This window comes from Trachinotus anak, unplaced genomic scaffold (genome assembly GCF_046630095.1).
Source record: "Trachinotus anak isolate AG129_WGS33_773 ecotype Australia unplaced genomic scaffold, CSIRO_AGI_Tana_v1 ptg000013l, whole genome shotgun sequence".
In the NCBI taxonomy this organism is placed as follows: Eukaryota; Metazoa; Chordata; class Actinopteri; order Carangiformes; family Carangidae; genus Trachinotus; species Trachinotus anak.
Genome location: NW_027273864.1, coordinates 25,236,506 through 25,259,510, shown reverse-complemented (window position 1 = coordinate 25,259,510; position 23,005 = coordinate 25,236,506). Strand labels below are relative to the sequence as shown.

General features: G+C 39.9%; 1 protein-coding gene and 1 long non-coding RNA gene across 3 annotated transcripts in view; one reads left to right on the top strand and one right to left on the bottom strand.

The window, feature by feature from the left end:
• The window catches only part of pcbp4 (poly(rC) binding protein 4), a 246,319-nt gene that overhangs the window by 103,247 nt on the left and 120,067 nt on the right, over positions 1 to 23,005 (top strand). For both annotated transcript variants that reach the window (XR_011693117.1, XM_071493224.1), the window contains exons 9-12: positions 5,263 to 5,337; positions 9,197 to 9,268; positions 20,634 to 20,675; positions 20,806 to 20,884. Coding sequence is in view for 1 of the 2 variants with exons in the window: in XM_071493224.1 (XP_071349325.1) it covers positions 5,263 to 5,337; positions 9,197 to 9,268; positions 20,634 to 20,675; positions 20,806 to 20,884 (268 nt within the window). In the remaining variant the exon portion in view is untranslated. The remainder of the gene's footprint in view (positions 1 to 5,262; positions 5,338 to 9,196; positions 9,269 to 20,633; positions 20,676 to 20,805; positions 20,885 to 23,005) is intronic.
• LOC139630107 (uncharacterized) lies at positions 8,214 to 10,898 on the bottom strand. The gene is made up of 3 exons (XR_011693118.1): positions 10,332 to 10,898; positions 9,446 to 9,510; positions 8,214 to 9,282 (listed from the first exon to the last, which is right to left on the bottom strand). It is a non-coding gene; the product is annotated as an uncharacterized lncRNA (long non-coding RNA).

Here is a 23,005-nt window from a genome sequence, read left to right as displayed (position 1 = left end):
GAAAAAAATAAATGAAAGTGAGCATTTTCCTTGGACTTATCCACTGGGACCAGCCACATGAATGACGCTGGTGGAGCCAGTGGAGACAGTGATGGAGCCAAAAAAAACTTTAAAAACTTTATGACTGCTTTAATAGGCCACCCGCCGACTAAGATTTGAGCTGGTGGTCCCCATGGCCAGTCCACCTATGCCCTGTTTTCATCTCTTTTAATCAGGATGCCATTACTCCACTATATCTTTACACAGAAAATAGTTGTTTGTTGCTATATTAATGTTTAAAATCCCATTTACACAACCTTCAACAACAGCCATGAGTGCCTTTATTGTTTTCTACGCTAACTTTGAAATTAGTCTGACATTAAGGCCAGGGTGTAATTCAAGCAAGTTTTACATTATACATTATACCTATTATACTTTTACAAAAAGTAAAAATTCAGTAACTCAAATATGAGCTTTACTCAGTCTTAATTCCTCCCAGATGGACTTTTTTAGGATCACACCCATGACTAACAAGACACAATGTTTTTTCCTCTGATTCAACCTGATGGTAATTCAAAAACTGAAAAAAAAAGTTGACTGACCTCTTTGATTATATCTGCCTGTCTGCTCTCAATTAACCCCACATAGAAGTGCTTTTATGAGATGTTGTCCACCTCCCCAATAATCTTCCAAATGGAAACATTGAAATCTATAGTTCATGATTGTATTATAATTAATCAGAGACAGCGGTCATTAAGATGAGCTACATCTTGGAGATTAGAAGCGGAAACAGTGGAATCAAAGTCTCCAGCAGCTCATTGGTATTCCAAGCACCTTAATCTGGGATGAGAGAGGAGGAGTGAGAGAGGGAAAATAAATTTTAAAAAATGCTGACCTTAGCTAAACTCATTCACTTTCAAGTGGTGGTGCAATCAAAGAGTTTACTCTGCCGACGTGAGGTTCCATCCCTCCATTCACACTTTGTGTTTGATCTTAAGTAAGAAGCCTTTTGATCTACTTATGCCCTTCGATAGACTGTTGTCTCCCTGCCTTACCGCCCAGTGCATGCTGGGATAGGATACGGCCGGACCCCAGATCAAAATGAATTATTGAGGGATGCATTTTTCTATGAGGTCCTGCTGTACGTGCACTGTGAACTTGTAGCCTCATCCAGAATTTAACTTTCTCTCAGTACATTGTTTGATAAAACCGAGCATCTCCCATTGACTGTAGAAACTCGGCCTTTATGAGTAAGTTTTACAGCTTAAAAAGAAGCAGAATTGATTATTTATTGAATTTCTTTATTGAAATGAACAACTACACACTGAGAGTTGTCCAGACATGACTTACACAGGCCATGATGGCTCATATTTAGTAAAATATTATCAATGTAAATTAGTTGTATTTGTGATTTTATAACTGATACTCTATTTATATATATTTCATTTAACCATTTTTGTGACATGATATTAAAAATGTGTGGTTTTTTTCTGAAAAAAATGTCACATAAATTGTCACAGCAGGTGCCACTGCATACACACCCCCCAGTGACAGCAGTCTACCACCCCCAGCCTAAACTATAACTAACTGTAAAACTAAGTCCTAAGTTTCTAACAACCAAAATGCCCCTAATTAAGTTTCGGCATTGGTCCTCACGAAGACTGTACAAAATAGCAGAAGAGCTCACACCTTTTTGTCATGTTTTAGTTAATTTGTCCTTAAAAGAGTACTAGAAATTTGAAATAAAATGGAATTTATTGTGAACAGAAGAAATAGACCGTGGCACTTAGGAAGTGCAATCACCACGGGGAATGGTGCATAGGAGTAAGGTGCTTCCTATTACAGAAAAGTGCCCCAGAGTCAAGACACTGGTGGTGGTGATGAGGAATGGAGCTCGAGGATGAGGATGACCGGGGGGTGTGATTGGAGATCAGGCATCCACAGTCGAGGTGGCGAAGGTGCTGAAGGTGCTGATGAAAGGACAGCTGAATAAAAGCAGAGAGAGAGAGAACACTTTAAAAGTTTGACACCTTACGAGTGTTTTGCCAAAGGCCAGAGTGTCAGGTTGTGATTGGATGAGGATGAGAATGAGCTGGTGGTGCTTAGAGATAGCGGGAAACGTGCTTATGACTTAGAAGGCATGCGTGAGGAGATAGTCTCCCTGACTGAACTTTGGCTAAGTGTTATTTCGTTATAATCTATCTGTTCTCCCATTAAAACTTTAAAACGTGTTGCTTATTAATACTTTGTCCCTGCTGTTTGTTCTCATTGTTGCCTTGTTCTGTCAGTTGTCCTGTGTTGTCTATCACTATCTGGTGAAGCCAAATTCAAATTTTTCACAAAATCAACAGTAACATGACTAACTGAGACCTGCAAGTGAGAAACATATTGCAATGACTCACTTCATGGACCCTTCTCTATTACACCACACAACTACAGTACCTACACTGAATCCTTATCCTCAGCTAAGCCTTAGACTTATTTTTACCAATGTTAGAATAATGTGACTGTGAGTAAAACAAGAGGAGACATACCAACTCTGTCTCCCAGGAATTACTTTTAGATGCTGCTGCTCTGCAAAAGAAAATGGGTTTTTGAGTAAATGTAATGTAGCCTGAATGTTTTTCCATCAACATAATGAGGACGTGCTGTCTGACAAGTCACAAAATGCTGATACAGAAATCATCACAGCCAAAACATTGTCCGGCACAGCAAATAAAGCATTATGAAACTTTTTATGTTTATGTTCACGCACTGTCAGCACTTGGTTAAGGTTAGTTAAATATCAGAGTCTTGGTTTCAAACAGGAAAAGTCTGCAATAGCTTCAAGCTTGAGACATTAACCTTTAACCAAAGTGCTGTTGTTGCCTAAACTTAACACACAGGACTCGAGATGTCAGCGCTGGCCTTTTGAGTTAGTTCTGCAATTTGTGGGCCCACCATCCACTTCATAGATTATGTGCTGAACACACACTCAGTTGCCACTTTATTAGGGAAACCTCACTAAACCTAAGGCAGTCTAATCCAACAGTCTTGCACTAAATCCTCCTTCATGGAGTTTATCATGTTCAGTTTGTGTTGAAACTGTTTTAGAGAGAAGCTGATTCAACTGTGTGATCATTTTGGAGGATGTAGTTTTTGGTGCTGTTGAATTGTGTTGTGTTTATTTTGTCCACCACATTTCCGTCAATATGGGTGGTCTAAATAACAGAAAGGTAAGATTTACTGGGAGACTGTTGCATTAGACTGTAGTTTTAGTTTCAGATGGACCTAATAAACAAAGTGTGAATGAAGCACCCCCTTCACTCAAAAGAGCACGTCAGTGAACACAATGCAGACTCTGCAGATTTCTTACCACAGTGTGACTGTGAAACTGATTCAGTGCTGTATAGATGTAATTTCTAGGAGACACAGTTGAACGCACACAGTCGCACAGAAACGTGTTTTGCAGGATATGACAGTAGTATTAACTTGTTGCCTTAGATTTTGCGAAAGAAAGCTCATATTTAGGTTGCACCAAATCGGAGAGCTGCACTGGGTTTAAGCTGCAAACAGCACGTGGTGAACAGCTACGGTTCACAGTGTGATGAATATGATGTCAAGGGAGCGCGTGTGTAATGAAACCGCTCAGCTCGCAGCACGGGAAGCAATGACTTCCCTCATTTCAGCCACATGAGCAATTCAAATGCAACAACCCAGCAGCAGAGGCAGCTTTAAACAAGAGTCGCTCAGTTTTTAATGGCACAGTTCAACAAAATAAAATCATGCTGCTGCTTATTGGAAGTCTCTTTAATTTAAGCTGCAAAAAGAACTGACATGTGAAGCATCAGCTAACACTTGACAGTGCAGCAGCAACATCAGTCACAACAGCCTCTGATTTATTTCTGGAGAAGATACATGGCATGTCACTGAGGGGAGCCATGACAAGATTTTTTTAAGAAAAAGGAAGAAAAATAAAATAAAAGAGCATTGTTGATTTCCAGCCTCAGGAATACTGCACTCTTTGTGACAGCATGAAGACAGTTTTTAGCCCAGAAAATGTAAACATAGATGGTGAGATGTGGACATTAACAACGTTTCTATCAGCTGTTAGTGAACAGGTCTCCTCTGAATCTAATAGGATTTGGACGTCCTTGTCTTTTAACCAAATGCTCTCAGAGAGAAAGTGCAGCCTGCACAATACCAATGAAATCAGATTTCTTTGTTTCTGTTGTTGTTATTTCTGCTCCTGTTTGCAAAATGTATCATTTGTACAGCGAGTTCTGCCGTTCGGCTGCAGGGAGAACTGTTTCCCAGAATTCTTCTGTTGGCAGGGCAGAAAAGCTGCAAAACACATGATTGGATTGTTGGATAATGAATCTTTAAAGTCAAAATAAATATCACTACTCCTCCTTTTAAGACTTGGTCATTACTTTTCATACAGTAACAAAATATGTTCTGCATGTTCCATATCTTTTTTTAAATATGCATGCAACCCACATCATATCCATCAGGTTAGTGATAAACTTCACTTATTGACCAAATCAGATTTAGCAGATAAAAAATGTTGCCTCATTATATCAGCAAAGTGATGTATCAGTGTAATTTTTCTGTCTCTGCTCCTCCAGGATGACTTTCTGCACATTTATAATAATAGTTCTAAGCACGTACTTATCAAGTGTCCCAGAATCGCTCCAAGGCATGGTGCTAAAAGTTCAACCAGGACTGAAAAACATTTCCATTGGAGAGAAGGACCTGAGATTCATTTATGAAACTTCAACACTGACTTTTCCTCCTGGGAAAGAGTTAGATGTTGCTCTTTCACAAAACTCGGAAGCCCTAAAATAGAAATTTTAGAAAAAACACTCAGAGAAACCAAATCCTCCAAGGTTGGATGATGGGTCCAGGTGGGCTGGGTTTGGAGCATGGCTGAGGGCAGCGACTGCTATGTTGTGACATCACAAAGTTACAGAAGTCCTGACGGCTCGTTTTAAGGTTCAGTTTCTGAATACAGACTGTGTGCAATTCTCTGTGGACTAAGGCTTTGATACTTTCACAGTATTAATATAGAACCTAGACCTGCTTTATAATCAACAAAGACATGGAAATCTCACTTTATACAATATGAGACCTTTAATAAAACTTGAACTCCTAGACCTAAAAGTAGGAAAAATATGCATCATTGAGGATTTTTGGCTACTTAGGACTGATTTCTTCTCTGAGAGACTTGATTGATGTTGCCCCTGATTTCTCATTTCTGTTTCCTTCTCCCCTTTCAATCCTCGTCTGTCTCTATATCTGCAGTCGCCGCCAAAGGGAGCCACTATTCCATACCGACCCAGCCCGACCCCAGGAACTGTGCTGCTGGCAGGAAACCAGGTAACAGAATGGAGGATGATGACTGACTTGAGATACAAGTAGGAAATCATGTGGCATCATCAGGGTCGCCAGATAAGCCTTCACAACACAGAACAAAACACAGAATATACAGTCAGGAAAAAAGTTCAATCAGCAGGCTACAAGATGGCAGAAAAATGATGGATGAAGCTTACTGACTCATGCAGGTTCTAGGGAGCTGTCCAGTGATGAAAGGAGAAAGTGAAAGAAGAGGAAGGTAAGAGAGTGTGATAGTTAATTGGATGAATAAAAGGAAAGATGGATGGAGGCATGTAAAATCAGATTTATAGACAAAGGGAGGAAGGAGGGATGACAGAAGGAAGCATGAAAGGAGGAGAGGATGGAACGGGTGGATGGATTAATGGGTCAGATAGGTGGGTGGAAGGAGGGGATTTAGGGAGGGAAGGAGAAATGATGGATGAATGGATGTAGGGGAGGACTGAGGAGGAGGTGGAGGAATGGATGGATGAATGAGCTGATACATAATTTAGTGTCAGAAAATTTGCTTTAGTTTGCAATTTGAATGTAATAGAGAATGCCCACTTGGACACATTGCCTTTTATTCACACACAAACACACACACACACACACACACACACACACACACACACACACACACACACTTGTTAAATGTCTATTTGATATGTCATTTTGAATGGCAGCTCTTGTCATAACCCACCCAATAGGATACAAATTAGGCTTTTCATGTTTATTCATTACAAATCATGACTATTCATCAGCAAGATGTATGTATGGGTGATGGAGAAGTAATGTCGCCTTGTGAGTGTTTCTAACCTGTGTGCGTGTGTGTGTGTCTGTATGTGTGTGTGTTCACAAAATATAATATGACGTTCTCCTTAAGCATAAATATTCACCATTCGAACCATCCTCTCAAAACAGAGCTATTTACACAAAAGGATTAATATGGACTTATCATGGTATCAATATAAGTATTTCAATCTCATGGGAGAAGGGGACTTAATTTATATCAGGCAGATTCATATCAACTGGTATGAAAAAAACTGACTTGATTTCTTTCTTTCTTTTTGCCATACATCTTCCCCTGATCTTGTAAAGTGCTGCGAGACAATTAAATTGAGGTTGAATTTGGGCGATCCAGTATGCCGACCTGTTTCAGCCCTAATTAGCCCTTTCTGATCAAATATTACAAAAGTCTGAAAAAAATCCTTCATCTTTAAAGAATTTTCCCTGTAGGTTTTTCAAAGTACTTTGAGCTCAGAAGAGTTTTCAGGGACGGAAACTCTGATGCTTAATTGGTTGAAGAAATCTTGCTGTGTGCATTCAGCCTCATCGGTGCATTGGAGCTTAGCAGTGTGCAGGTTGTCATTTGGTCAGTGTGAGCTATGGATGATTTTCCCTGAGAGAGTGGCACAACTGAGATCCGTCTGTATGTGGTCACACATCATTGGACTGTAACAGATATTGTTTGGAGGTTTACTCACCTGTGGTTGGATGCCTCTCGGCATAGCTCTCTGAGGCATTTGGTTATTTGTGGATGAACACTGTCAGGCTCTGAGGTGTCACTATAGTCAACAGTGGAATAAACATGTCCCAAATATTGAGAACAAGTTAAAACTGAGCTTCAGCCCAGTTCAATTATCAGCAACCTCAGGACTTAAAAACCATCCTCACATCTCCACATCTGAAAAGTCAAGTCAATATTACACCAGAGAGAATTCAATAAAATAAGGTCACTTTTAGATTCATTGGAAATTGCAGAGGTTCTGCCAGTAGAAGCTGTATAAAGTCCAAAGCTCAAGTTAGAAATTGTGATTGAATAGACTCAGTTACCATAACAGCATTTTATTATCTCCACAAATAGCAAGAATTCATGGTCTCATATCTGGACAAGGTGTAGAGGAATGGTCAGCAACTGGTGGCCCGGAAGCCAAAACAGGCCGCCAGCAATAAACTCTGGCCCGCCAGATTATTTTGATAATCTTAATTGTTTTTAATGTAACAATATCAGACTGACAGCCCTACATTTAGCTATAATGTCCAAATAGAGAATCTCCCCCCACATGAAGGTGTTTATTATACTTTTATCCATGTTGAGAGTGAATGACAGACACAGTAATGCTTCAGGTCGCAGGCTGCGCTGTCAGTGCACAGCGCCTGGTGCTAAAATAGATCCCCGTCACAGCAGCAACAGTTACCCACAGAATCACTTCCTCTTTAGCAATTTTGCCAAGAAAATAAAAGCATAGAAAGTTAGTTACGAGATGAAAGGAAGTTCCAAAGGTCCTGTTGGTTGCTTGGCAAACCTCTGTTGGTTGCTTGGCAAACCATTGCGATGTGCAATATGAAAAAAATAACACCAGTTCAGTAAATCAGTCAAACATATAATATGAGACTGTGGGCCACAGCGCCAGATGTGAAGATAACAAAGTAAATTCCAATTGCATTTTAATCAATCAATTTACAGAATTAGCCTTTAATTATGTTCTGGCCCGAGGTCAAACATACTTGCTGACTCCTGGTGTAGAGGAACCTTCATTTTCAGCAGGATGAGCTGCTGTAATGCTCTCTTGTCCCATGTTCCTGCAGCCAGAGTTTTAACAAGAAACAGGAGAACTGTGCACATTTTCCTGCTCTTACAACTTTTACACTGGTTTCCAGTTAATACCATGGAATGAAATATGTTTTTTTGATAAGATAGAAGAAAATAAACCCAGCAGGTCTGTTAGAGCTTGTGTTGTATGATCCAACTCCATCCTGGTCAGACCCTGTGCTTTTTTATTAAGCTTTTGGGTTGTGTTAACTCACACTACACTGTAATAACCTGCAACTTTTTTACTCAACTAAGCGACCATGATAGGGTTACTCTGAGCAGTTCAGCTATGAGCAGAAAATAAGAGAGAAAAAAGAAAAATCTGGAGCTGCAGATTAAACATGTAGTCGATGGCCTACAGTTTTAGGCCTACCTAACAAAAAGTCCGATTGTTGATCGGTCAGGTGATTAATCAGCCACTGTGACCTCAATCTGAACGTCGACTGACAATCTCTCCAGCAGAAATTTGGCAGAATTCTGAAATTATCTTGTGGCCAACCCAGGGTTAAAATCAGGCGGACTCTGTAAGTCATCCCTCCCTCCCCTCATTTCCTGTGTGACTCTACACTATCAACTGTCCAACAAAGGCAAAAATGCCTTAAAAATGTTGTTCTTCCCCTTTGTATTTTTATTTGTTCCTTCGTATAATGCATTTCTTTGCCTTAAGCAGTTTGACTTGCTCCTGTGTTATACAAATAAAGTTACCTTGCTTGATATATTTCCCAGTAAAGGGGGAATATGCAGTTGGTTTTTGTTATATAAGAAAACAACAACTAATGGGATCCTGATTCCAAGATGGCCGCTGTATCTCTGAGACTCTGGGTAGGCCTCGATAATTTGGAGACTGAGTACTGCTGTGTGACAACTGCCCTTCCAGCTTCTCTTCTCCTACGCCAATAACTATGAAACTAAATGTCCTTCTTACTGTTTTTTGAATTACTGGGCTGCCTCACTATACTGAGGAGCAGTGTGAGCAACAACAGTGCAAAAGAATCAGTTCATCCCCTGACCAAACACACTGAGAGAAGTGTCATTTAGTGGCACATATTGGTTGAAGCCAACCCTAGGCATTGTTATTTAAGCTTTAAAACAGCTTTATAGATGTGAGCAAATAAACTAGTGTCAGCTTTACCCTCAGGAAGTGTGGCAGGGATTTGTGAATGACTTGGTTTACTGGGTTGTTCTGTGGTGACAAGGTTGTTTAAGCGTTTTGAGTGGAGCTCTAACTCAAGTGTTGACTGTGCTTGTGTCTCTCTGTGCCGGCTGAAGGTGTTCGAGGCGTCAGACTTTGGCTCCCACCCCCTGTTCTCAGTGGCACAGGGAGGAGTGGACCTGCAGCAAGTGAGTATAGCCGCCTGGGGGCGGAGGGGCGAGGGTCAAAGGTCACTTATTCTCTGCCTTTTGTTTTTTGTTTTTTTTTTTTATCTGCCTACAAATTGCATTGATGCAGGCTTTGAAACATGTAAAACCACTTACACACAAACAGATAAAAATGAAATATGGTCAAATCCACAGTACCTTCTACCTTCATTCTCTGTTGAAGGTCAAAAATCCAGTGGTGGAGGAGGTTCTCAGACCTGTTACTGGAGTAAAAAAAAAAAACAGTGCAGAATACTTAGCCTAAAGTCCTACATTCAAAATTTTAAAAGCACAAAATTATCATGAAAATATACTTTCAAAATGCTTTTTTTCCCCAAAACAAATTGACTGGCAATAATACAGGTTTAAATATCCTAAGAGCAGTAGCACATTTTTCTGACAAGTCTTGTCTTAAGCAGTAAAAATACATCTGTTTTTTTCTTGGTAAAATCAGCATTTATTCTTGGTTACATTGTCAGGTACGACAACCTGCAGTGCATGGATTTGGTAAAAATGGTCAAAGCATTGAATGTAAAATGATGGACACTTCTCACCCTCAATGGTTGCCATTTTGGCTACTTAGAAGAAGGGGAGCGACCACCAACATTTTTTTTAAACTTGTGAAAATAGCAACTAAAGAAGGAGGACACGTCATCAGTGGCCCAATTTCCATGTCGCAAAGGAAAGTCAAATGCAGGCATGCAGGCAACAAATGTGGATCAAATGTTGCAATCATAATTTCCGGTGAGTGTTTGTTTTGGGACAACAGTACCCTGTCGAAATTCATGCACTACACCAGTGAGTATACTGTGTACTACATGAGAGTGCACTGACTGAAGTATTCGATTTGAGACACAGCAACTGTTTTCAAATCACAGATGATAAATGGAGGCATTTGAACGTCTCATTTCTAAAACCTTAAATATCCATAGATACAAAAATCACATGACAAGTTAATGTACTGAAGATATGTCGGTAAGTTCTGACTCTGAAAATCCTGTCTGGATATTTATCTGGTTTTTGTAGAAATCCCTTCATATCATACCCTGAGTTGTGCAGATAAACAACCATCTCCCCTGAGCCAGGGACAAAACCACAGGACCTGAGTTCAATCACACCACTATTGCGCTGTAAATTCACACACCACTGCAGCTCCTTGACCACTCTCACCATGTGAATGATGCATTCACATGGTGAGAGTGGTCAAGGATCCCAGATTAACTCCTCTGCACCGAGAAGGTCGGTAAATATGACACTTCTTCTTTTTCTCATGAAAAGATTTAAAAAATGCAGGTATATGGTAACCACGTCTGAGTAAAGTTGAAGATAAATATGAAATCAGAGAGATAAAAATAATACAGAAAAGGGAAGAGAGGTGGAGAAGTGGAGATTGGCTTGACAGGAAAATGCTTATGTGGAAAAAAAAAAGGGAGGGAGGGAAGAAACAAAAGAGGTCAAAACAGATAAGCAAAGGTAGCAGCGTTTTATTCTGCTTGGTGAGTTGAAGGTCAGTTAAAAGCTGAGAAATCAGCCGTCAATGTCTTTGCACCTCAACCTACCAGAAACACATCTGTTAATGATTATTAACATTTTTATGACTGGTCTGAATGCTACCTGAAGGCCAAATGAACATGTAGATTCACATCTGCTTTTAAAACTACTGTAACTGCAAGGACCAAATGGGCAAAAGGACAATTTTATGTGCTCTATTTCAAGGTACAAGTAAAAGCAACCATCAAGAATGCGGTGCTCAAACAGGCTTGAAAATGGCTTCACACAGTGCTGAGGATTCAGTAGAGCAAGTGGGAAGCCAGGAAAGTACAAAAAAAAAAAAAAACAACAACTCTTGATGCATTCAGATAATTTGTTAATGCTTGTCCTGGGGTTATTATTCTTCATGCATTTTTTTCTCATGCACTGTGCACAGAATCAACAAATCACATGTTGTGTTCAAAAAATGCTTTTCCGGCTCAAAATTAGCTTGTGTGTGTCTCTCCTCGGAGTTGAAGCAGAAGCAGGCTGCTCCGCTGAGAGGATTCAGAGCATAATAAGACATTCAGAGCTGACAACCAGAATAATCACCATTCACCGTCACCATTCATTTGAATGAGGGCAGTGTGGGCTCCAGCAAAAAAATAAATAATAATAATTTTTTTTTTTTTTTTAAATCATCAACTTTCACTGCATGTCATCACGTCGCCTTGACCAATTAGATAGAATCATGCTTAAATTTCTGAAAGATTAGATTGTAAGGTGAACAACGTATTTCAACTGTTTACTTAGCGATGAAAAATAAAGTAATGGCCTGTCTCAGAGTCTTACTATAAACCCCTGTGTAGTGATAAGCTTGAAGGCTCTTGGATCTGTTACTCCAAGGGGACCCGCTTGGTTGTATTTAATATCAGTATCTAAAGCAACAGGCCCCTCACGGTCGCAGCCCCTTGCGTTGTGTAATCACGGTTCTGGTTTTTGGTCTGAGCAGATCAAACTGTTAACACCCTCAGAGTGGGCGCAGATGTGGTTCCAGTGAATCGCAGAAGCTCTGTCGGACTCCCAGTCCTTTCAGTGCAGGCACAGAGATCCCATGGCTGGTTAGCTCTGACTATCAGCACAGCAGGAGGGCACATCGCTTTCCATGCTGCTTTGTTCAGTGATCAGTGTCCCCATGTCCCCATGTCCCCACACCCCCACGTGATGTGAACAGATGTTTACCCCCACTGCCCACCATGCAGGCCTTTGATGCTTTTTTTTAAACATACAGGGAGTGAGGGTATGAATACAGTCATGTGAATGTTGATGTTTTTGGGGGTTTTTGGGGGGGTTTTTTAGCAAGAATTAATCAAGAGTTTATATTTGCATCAATTTATGCTTTTTTTGCTCAATTGCACCTGCACCAAAAAAACAAGCAGATGGGCTGATTTCTGCCATTAATCTCTCTGGGTTTTGCTAGAGCTGCTTTAAGACAGTGTGAATAATTGTCTGAATGCTGGCAGTACATCACAGTGTAGGTCAACTCAGATCATACAGTTATGTTAAACCTACAGATTTCCTTACATGTCCCATATTTTAGACATTTCTAGTGTTTTATTTGAAGTGTTGATATCAATAAGAAGACTCTCTTCTGATTGGCTGACTGTTTTCTGAGTAATCTAATAAATATAGAGCAGATTTCAGGTAAACACTAAGACAAACCAAATCATGTAAGGTTTGATAGAGGGTCCAGGTGGGCTGGGCTTGGGTCATGGCTGAGAGCGGTGACTGCTTTGTTGTGACATCACAAAGTTACAGAAGTCCTGATGGCTCGTTTTAAGGCTCAGTGTCTGAAGGACAGGCTGTGTGCATTTCTCTGCGGACTGAGCGCTTTGATACTTTTACAGTATTATTATAGAACCTAGACCTGCTTTATATCAAAAAGACTTACGATATGTTTCATAAGATAAATTAGATAAAAATGTGACATTGATTTTGACATAACGACTCCCTGCTTGTCAAATCTTCTTTTGGCATCTTCATCTGAAACATATTTGCTTGGACATCATCATCATCATCATCATTTTTTGAGTTTCCCAGTAATCTTCTATTTTAAAAAATTCTCAAAATGAACATGTACGTTTGCATCCATAAATGAAGCCTGTGATAGTTTTTCAGCCCTTCAAACAAAATTATGGACATGAATTCAATTAAATTTATTCTTTCCGTACTAAATTTTTTTCCCCCCAGCGAACTGTGTACTCTGCAAACACTGCTGCACAAATAGCTTTCGTGTCAAGGGCAAGGCAGGGTGTTTAGATCAGACTATCCATAACTGAATGTTCTGAGGTCCGTTTCTAACAGCTAGTGTGTCACCATCATTAGCTAAGTGTCCTTCAACTAGGCAGTGAACCCACAATCATTGCTTATACATTTATTTCATGGCAGTCTAGAGTCAAGCCTGGGGGCAAACATTTTCTAGTGCATTAAAATACTTTTCATGTACGCGCCTGCAGTACCAAGAGTCATCTGATGGCTTCAAACAAAATGCAGATATGGCCACTGAAGTCCTTGCTCTCCGTGATCAAACTTAATTGTTTCTCATCTTCTACCTTTCTCTGAAAACTGTTGGATTGATCCATATCCAATATCAATATTAATCCATGACGGTTTGGCTCTGATAGCAGCAAGGCTACACTAGGCAGGTATGTGGTTGACAGTACAGATATTATGAATGAATATTGAATTAATTCTTTTTTATGTATGACCTGTGAACAAGTAGGCACTTTTTGCAATAACCTGGCATGTGACTTTTTTGTATTACTTTTCGTTGAAACTTCGCATCACATGTACATTCTCAGTTTGATCATTTTTTACAAATTAGTTTGAACTACCGTTTCTCAGTTGCTTTAGTTAACTAAGCTGGATTTTACAGGTTTGCTATAGTTCAACTTCTTCCAGTGTAAAGTAATCAGTAGCTTGCAAAGCTCCCCTTTCAAATTAGCTGTCCTAACAGTGCCGACAGATCCCGACAACAGGACTCATAAGATTTGGGTCAGGTTGCTAAACACTAGACAAGTGCTGACATTGATTTTAATTTCTTGTAAGTAGTCAAATAAACCTGAAAATAACTCAACACTGTCTCCTCCCCCCACCCCCTCTTTCTCCTCTTAAACTCAACCGGCAACCTTGAGCCCGGCACTGTTGGAGGTTTCCTCCTGTTAAAAGGGAGTTTTTCCTCCCCCCTGTCGCCAAGCGCTTGCTCTTTGTGGGAACTGTTGGGTTTTTCTCTATAACAAATAAGGTCTTGACCTTACCCAGTACAGTGCCTTGAGATAATGTATATTATGGCACTATAAAAATAAAATTGAATTGAATTAATTTGAATTATGATTACGTGACAATCCAAAAACCCTGATTGTGTGTTGTTGTTGTTTCATGATTTCACTGTAACATTGATTTATAGCCCAGCTGTGTGTTGTGTACCCTTCACTGGCAAAGGTGAACTGACTGACTTTGTAATTAACAGGCAAAACCTGAAAGTGGGAAACCCAAATCACTGCGTAACACACTGACTGATTGGGAGACTGACACAGAAACTCACTAAAGGTTAAATGGTATAGGGAGCCTTACATGGATAAAGTCAGCCAAACCAAGTGCCTGAGTGACTTAAGTTCAGATGAACTGTACGTCTTAAGAGACACATCGCTGGACAAAGCAGACAGATTGACAGAGACGTGCAAACAGGCTGACAAATGGGGGTGTGGGTTAAAAGACAGAACGAGACAGACAGTGTAGAACAGAAGACCACTTTACTCCATCACACTGACAGCTCAGTGTGCTCAAGAGCCAACTTTAGCTAAATGGTGTGTGTCTGTGTGCATGTGTGCGTAAAACACTGTTTGTCAGGCACAGGGCCTTGAGAGTGTCAGGTAAAGCAACAGTAACACTGGCTAATGGAGGCTCCATGGGACCGATGAGAGGAGAGAAGGAGGGCGGACATGACAGGTAGAGGATAAAGGAGAGAGGGAGAAGACAGGAAGAGGAACCTGTGTGAAGTTGTGTCAAATCTCACTCACGACCACATTTGGCTCTAACATCTGGATTAGGAAAGCATGTTTGAGGTGTGGTGCAGATGTTTACAGTTTCATTAACATATATGTAAATAGTTGTTTTATGTCCAAATTTAAGCTGTTGAAACTTGACTAATTCTCCAGCCTTTTGCCCAAAACCACCGTTGTTAGTTTGCAGTTTCTAAACAGGGATACTGAGGCTCCACAAAGTTTTTACACACCATTTTAAAATGTCCATCCAGACGAACGTCTTAGCTCTGCATCAGAAAAATCTGTCCATAACTACACACCTTAAAACGCAGCTATTTGAGCCATAGCAAAATAGTCCAACTACAGTCCAGCTAAATTGAACTTTGACCTCCAAACACCGACACTGCATACCCAATAGCATCCCAGTTTAGTAAAGAAGTTTGTTAATTGTTCATTTTGTGCACTAATAAATCTGTTTTAAGACCTGACAGTACAGGTTTTCATTAGGTTTAAGGCAAAAAACAACTTGATTAGGTTTAGTCATGTTTTGGGTTAAAATAGGGACTTTGTTATAGTTAGGGGGCTTTTGTTGTCGTGGTTACAATAATAAACACTTGGTCAGCATTAGGGGATGATCATGGTCATGGTTAAACTAAACCAGTGTTGACAACTGGGAAAAGATCAGTTCTGTTGATCCATCCATCCTCCTCAGCCTGAGGGCCTCCCTGCCCCCTCTGTCATCTGACTCCATCTTTTGCTCCAGTCGTGATTCCTAAGGCCAGATGTGGTTTTGAGACTCTTACTTAACTGGCTGACTCTGTCAAAGACTACTCATCCATAGAGCGTTCTGGTTAGCTAACAAGATCATTTCTGTTTAAGAATGAATGATGACACAAAATCTGTTTGACTCGGTGGAGGAAAGACAGCTTAAACTTTCTGAAAGGCAATCAGCTACTGTAAGCCACTGTTTCCCATTGAGTTGGTCCAATATGGGCAAAGTAAAAATAAATGATGTGGGATGAGAAGTTTGAAGGGAATAAAAGAAGAGAAATGGAAAGAAAAGAAAGAAAGTAGATGGAACGAAGAGTTTTTGGAGAATGACATAAAGAGGAGAGTGACAGAACATAGTTAGTGCGAAGTTAAGCGGCTGTGCGAGGTGAATAATGGTTTTTATTCATCAGAATCAGAATCAGTTTTATTGCCAAATATGTTTTCACATACAAGGAAATGTGCTGGTGTTCGGTGCAAAACAGTAACATAGGAAGAAGGAAAAGAGCATAAACAAGAGTGAGAACAATGCACTTGAATATAAACAGAAAAATAAACTTAGAGTAAAATTAAAGGTGAAATTAAAATAAAATATTTACAACAAAGATGTTAAATATTTAACAATAATAATAAAGATGTGGGGAATGTAGTGCAAAATATAGAAAATATTAAAAACTATGTAAATAAATAAATATATACTGTATGTACGTTATTAGAGGGGAAGCAGACAGGGACAGAGATGAGAGAAGAGTTTCTGGTGAAATCCTTCATTTGCTTCCTGTTGACAGATTCATCAGCAGTCGTCATGTTTCGTCCCATTTCTGAGATTTAACATTAATTTCAAGATTATAGCTGTGAGGATTTCTCACTGATATGATCAAATGGAAATTAGTTGTGATGATGCATTTGATCGCTGGCAGACATTAAGTACATTGAGTGAGTGAAGAAGTAAACAACTAAGTGAGTAAAAGTTTTGGAGGATATTATGTAAACGTGCATACATGTGTACAAGCTGGTGGGTCAGAAATTTAGGGCTGTTTTGTCAATAGCTATCCTTTATTTTTATCATACACACTTCAGCAACCAGTTTAATTCTAATCTGGACCTTTGACAATTAAATGCACAACATTCAGTTTTTAAAGAAATCATATAATTTGGCTCAATGTATTTTCCCACTGTTTAAGTTTCTATTTCCACTATAAACAGTCACACAAAGCGCACAGTCCACAGAGAAATGCACACAGCCCATATTTAGAAACTGAGCCTTGGAATTAGTCATCAGGACTTCTGTAACTTTGTGATGTCACAACGAAGCAGTCACCACTCTGAGCCATGTCCCAACCTCAGCCCATCTGGACCCACCATCCAACCTTGCAGGATTTGGTTTCTCTGGGTGTTTACCTGAAATATGCACAGGGATCAGTGATCTGCTTGATCACTTTGGAAACAATCAGAAGAGAGGTTCAGAGCCTCTCTTCTGATTGGCTCACTGACCTGTTGTTACTAGGGCTCCAGAGGGAAAGCCCAAACCTGAGAAGCCTAAAACTACACTGATAGGGTTTTTGGTTCTTAAAACCACAAATATATCATCTTGTGGATATCAACACACATTAAACACACAAAAAGTGAAAATATGGAACCTTTTAAAAGCTTTAAAACACAGATGATTGAATTTCCAGCTGCTCCAACATGGCTGCATTGGTTGTTTGTTGCTCAGATGTTCCCGCACACCTCATCTGCAATCGCTTCTATATTAAGATACTGATGAATATTCATGAGGGCCTTGCATTGTTAATTAATATATGTATAAATAACATTTGAGTTTTGAAAGGGTCATTATCATGCTTGATGTTGAGCTCCACCAACTGTCATTAATACTGAAGAGCAGGCGTTCCTGAAGGCCGAGAAGATTCATTATAACATCCAGCGAACCAAACAGCTGTAGCGTCTCTGAACCACAAGACTGACAGTTTTAAAATGTTAGGGAACAAAGGAGAAACGGTTCATTTTTTTCATTACTCATTACACACACTTAGAGCAAAGAGACAGCATGACATCGCTCAACACTCCAGGAGTATTACAGTAAAGGGTAAAAACCAAAATGCAGAAAATAAGCTTGTGCAGGTCTTATGTGTCAAGGGAAGCAACTTGAGTAACTACTCAATACGTTTATGTATGCAGAAGCTTAACCACATATAGATATTTCAGACTCTCCTGTAAAAAACGTTCCCAGGTCCAGCAGGTTATTATGACCCACAGTTACATTTTGTTGCTAGGCGACATCTGTTGGCCCTAGTAATTATGAAAGGAGCAAAGGGAAAAGTGTGGCGATGCAGTATACAGAGCGAAGTGTGTTCACACAGGCGGCTGGTGTTTGATTCCCGTGTGAAAGTAGCAGTTTATGTCATTTCTATCATCCATGGCCGTGCAACAACCTTGAACACGTTGTTATTATTGTAACCATGACAACAAAGTACTTATTTTAGCCCATATCACCACCAACAGCTGCTTTAGAAACCCAACAGCTGATGGAACAAATCACCTCAAATATCTGTTCAGTTTGGCCCTCCAGGGGAAAGTATAGCTTCTTTCTGATGGCAGGAGTCGAAACTCTGCATGGAGCGGGTGATGGGGGTCTGCCAAAATGACCTTTGCGCTCTGAGTGGCTCTGACTTGATAAACAAGGATGAGTTCATTCAAGTTAGTGCCAATGATCTTTTGGCAAAGAGGTGATATCTAGCCAAGGGGATACGGTTGTGTTCAGATTAAAACTTTTAGTCCACAGAGAATGTGTTTATGAGGCACTGTAATCAAGGTTGGCTTCATTACTGCTGAGGTTACTGGTTCTGAGAGAATCATCACTGATGCACAGCTGCAAACTGCCCTGTTACAAAATAAAAGCATGAGGCAATGAGAACAGAGTATGTCTCTGCCTGAGGTTCTCAACAGATCAGATACTGTAGGAGTCATTTTTTAAGAAAGATAAGCAGGACCACTGGGAATTTGGTCCAGTTAGAAGTGATGCCCTATTGTGAGATTTTTAATAAACATGGGACCAGAAGCGCAGTAGCTCCTCCTGCCTGCTGCATCTCTGATTCATGCTGCATTAAGCTGTTCAGCTTTTTTATTTTTTTCAGTTAGGGCCTGCATGGACCATTATGATTCAGGCATGTGATGGAGACTTACAGGTTCGCAACCGTGCATAAATATTTACCAGCATATCTGCAGATGAAGGAGAGAGATATTACAAAGCACACCCAGGTCGATTAAGCTTGTAGACGCCTTTCCTTTTTTTTTTTTTTTTTTTTTTTTTTTTTCTCCTGCTGCAAACAGCCTGTTCTCCACATCCCTGAGTGAGCATCAGGAGTCAAAAGTTCAGTAGCAGTGGCAATGCAGACTGCGTCAAGGATAACAACTGTGAAATCTGTTACATAAGGTGTGGTGTACCTCAGGGAGACACACAAATGCACAAAATATCTCTCTCACGCGCAAAGTCCTCTGCATGCATGCACATCAACTTTGTTCCCATGCCTACACACACACACACACACACACACACACACACACACACATACACACACACACACACACACACATACATACATACACATACACATACACATACACACACACACACACACACACACACACACACACACACAACCACAACCCCAACCCCTCAGCCTGTATCATGCATTGCCTATGGAGGTGTTTGTTCTCTTTGAAGTTCAGTCTGGGATTTGGAAAGGCCTCTAAAAACTCTTTAAATCTTGATCTTGGAGAGATAAACACAGACGCTCTAACGAGGCAATAGAGGGAGAAGTCACAGGAGACTCAGTCAGGATGGATGTTGGAGGGAAAGTGTTTTTAGGAACTCCTCTATTGTCTCTGTTGCAGAGTGGAGCATTGGGAAACATTAATCCTAATGTTATCATGACAAAAAGGTGCTTCCCTCTGTGCTCAGTGTAGACATGAGATGTACAGAAATGTATTTATTTATTTATTTTTTTTTTAGAGCGTGTTCAGGGAAAGACCTTTAACTGACAAGCTTTCCCACGTCTTTTAAGTTGTTTTATGGGCTTTGTGCTATGAGCTCCAGAGATGTTGAAAAACTGTTGTAGTTTATCATCAAACAAGAAGCTGAGATGGTTTTTATGAGTACATTCACAATCCTGTATATGTAGTAAAAAATCAAGAAGAATAAAATGATGTGTGAGTGTAGGGCAGTGGTTCCCAACCCGTAGGCCATGTTTGAAATCTCCTTTCATTGTTTTTTTTTTTTTTTCTCATATGAAGGCCTGTCACTGTGATAAGCTAAAAACAGGGACTTCTATGTTGTCGCTGCAGGGCCACATACTTACGTACGCTTATTTGCTTTCTCAGTCTGATTACATGCAAAGAGATAACATCCATGGCAAAAACCTATGTATCAAAAGGGATCGCTGTTTAGAAACAGGAAGAATTGAAAGGAAAGAGAGTGAACAGACGGATGGAGAATTGACAAGTGATCTCCTCAGTCAAAAAAGAAAAATTACGCTTCCTCTGCTTTCAGTTCAGTCCTGAATGTTCAATCCACCATTACCATTAAATATAAAATGCTCTGAGAACGCATTATTTGTTTTGTAACAGGGTCAGATGTGGGCCACCAAAATTTTTGAGATTTTCAAGTGGGCGAGAGAACATGTTGATAACTGCTGGAAATTGTACAACAATCTCTAACAATCAAACAAAACATCGATATGAAATTGGCTGTCAAGCTTTTTTTAATTAATGGCCGTCTAATACTTGTGATGTAAGCCGTTAATACACAAACAGCACTTGGAATCACATAGATTTTTCTGGGATTGGATACTTTACGATAAATTAAGGTTGATTTTCCATGTTTACCACAAAGAGCTCTGTTCTTTACCTCCTCATTTTTTTACTGATGGTCAATTATTGTGGGTTTCTGGGAGAACATTGAATGTAAAAGTGGAAATTACACCATTGGGTATCAGAACATGCTGCATGGATACAGAAATCTCCTTTCTTCATGTAAACCTCAACTTTCTTTTTTTCTGTTCCAGACATACGCAGTACAGAGCCACTACGGCATTCCACACTCAGAGGTAAAAATAAAAAACAATAGCTGATATTTTCTGTGAATAATATGACAATTAGTACTTTTCTTTTATCAGACAATTAATTAGGCCTTTGTTATTAATTCACACCTGTCTTCTTTCTTCTGTCCTCTCTCAGTTAGCGAAACTCCACCAGTTGTCGATGCAGCAGCAGGGCCTGGCCCCCATCAGCCAATCAGCTACACAAGTTCTGCCTGGTGAGTGTACACACACACACACACATTAGGGCTGTCACTTTCTATGCAGAGATCTAACACGGGAAAAACGTAATAGCTCAACAGAGCATTTGATGTAGTCTCTCATGCTCCAGCAGAGGGCGCTCTTAAAAATCACTGTCAATGAGCTATTGATGCTGTATTGATGCACCAGTAAAACTAAGCTAACAAATAGAAATGGAGGAAGTTAGCTGTGCAGATTGGATAATCATGACACAAAGCATCTGGGAGCATGGAAGTGTGTGTGGAAGTGTTCTGGTTTTACACTGTAAACAGATTAAACAACAAGCACAAGCCTGTTAGTAGACTTTGTAAAAATCAGGTGACTCACTCTACAACAAATACAAATCAGAAGCTAATGAAGCAGCATCACCTGTACAACCTTATCTGACTTATGACTTTTCACCACACTCATCCTCAGGAGCCCGAACTCTCATCCGGAAGATATGCAGACTTATATGCAAGGAGAGCAGTATATGGTTTACTGTCAGATTAATTTAAATGAATTGTTGCATTTTAGACTAGTGTGTTTTTGCCATGGCATGCATGTGTGTCCTCTATAACAACACTTGTGTTCATGTGTTGTTGGTCACATATATGAGCATGTAGCTGCAAATTGGGAGCTTACAATACTGGTCCAACAGCATTTAGGGGACCAAACCACTGGAACCCACAAGTTTAACTGGCTGTTAGCGGGTCAAGACTTGGTTTAAGGGCTTGGCTCAGGTTTAGATCAGGGGTCAGTCTCAGGGTTGAGGTTAGACTCTAAGCTGGGATGGTTAAAGTTACCATAAGGGACAAGGGAAGGCATTATGACAGACATAGGGTCCCCATTTAGGTGTAAAAACAAGAATGTGTGTGTGTGTGTGTGTGTGTGTGTGTTTGTTTGTTTGTTTGTATAGTTGTATGTCATGCAGCGGAGACAGGCTGTCAGTAGCTGATCTGTGTACAGTCTGTTCACTCTTGACTTTGAAGCCACTTTGTTGTCACAGTTCTTCAGTTTTTTTTCATTTTATTTTTTATCCACTGACACAAAACTCCTGAATCTTTTAAACCGCAAAAGAAGAAAAAAAAACTTTCATTCAAAAGCCCTATTTTCACTGAAGAAGAAAAAAATGTCATTACTCAGAGTTTTGTCATTTAAAGAAGATATAAAAAAAATAAGAATTTTAAAAAAGAAAAAACATTAACTTTATCAGACTTACTTTGAATTCATGTCTCTGTCTTGTCGTGCTGTGAGAGTCATTTCAAGTTTATACTGGATAATAAACTTTATGTAATCATTATTTTAGCGGACAGTTCTGCATTATAATCCCTGTGTTAGCTTTGATTCCCAGCATCCAGCTGGGCTCACATGCTGACTGTGGAGCAGCTTCTCAAATCAGACTTTGCCTGTGGATTTCTGGCTGCAGCAGTGAGGCTGCACGCTGCTCTGAACTCTGCTAATTGACTACAAGGTGAAAATCAAAGGTGTAATTGGTTTTCATTGGTTTTTTTTTATTATTTAAAGGCTACCCATGAGTCAGAACAGTGAGAGATGTCACACATATGTTTCAAAACAGTTTTTGTTTGAGTTATTTTGAGAGTTAAAGAAATGCTGAATCCTTCTGTGGCACATAATCAATCCTATAGGAGATGTTCCCATCTTTCCTCCTCCTCTACAGAGGGGTCAGAGGTCATGGTCGGCTTCAGAGCTGCAGCCCTGGAGCTGACAGGGGTTCAGAGTCTTGTTCAAGGACACATCAGCAGAGCTACTGTCAGTCCCAGAGGAGTGAAGCCTGTTCTCCCTCACTGCTGCTGCTCTTTGCACAAACTGTGCACGTGTGCATTATATCTGATCATGCTAACAGAAAAAGTTGCATATTTACAGATCATTTTGTTAGCATGTTGAAAATGCTGCATTCTGCTTCTGTTTTAGTATATTTTTATTTGAACTTTTCTCTGTTGATTTGATGCATTTTTTTTTTAGAAATAAATTGCACAGACACTAAAACTGTATCTCTGCTGGTGAAGTGAACGACCCCGATGTTCTTAAGACTTCTCATACATCTTACTCACATAGCCTACTTCTCATACATCATGTTGTGTTGATAACCAGAATCA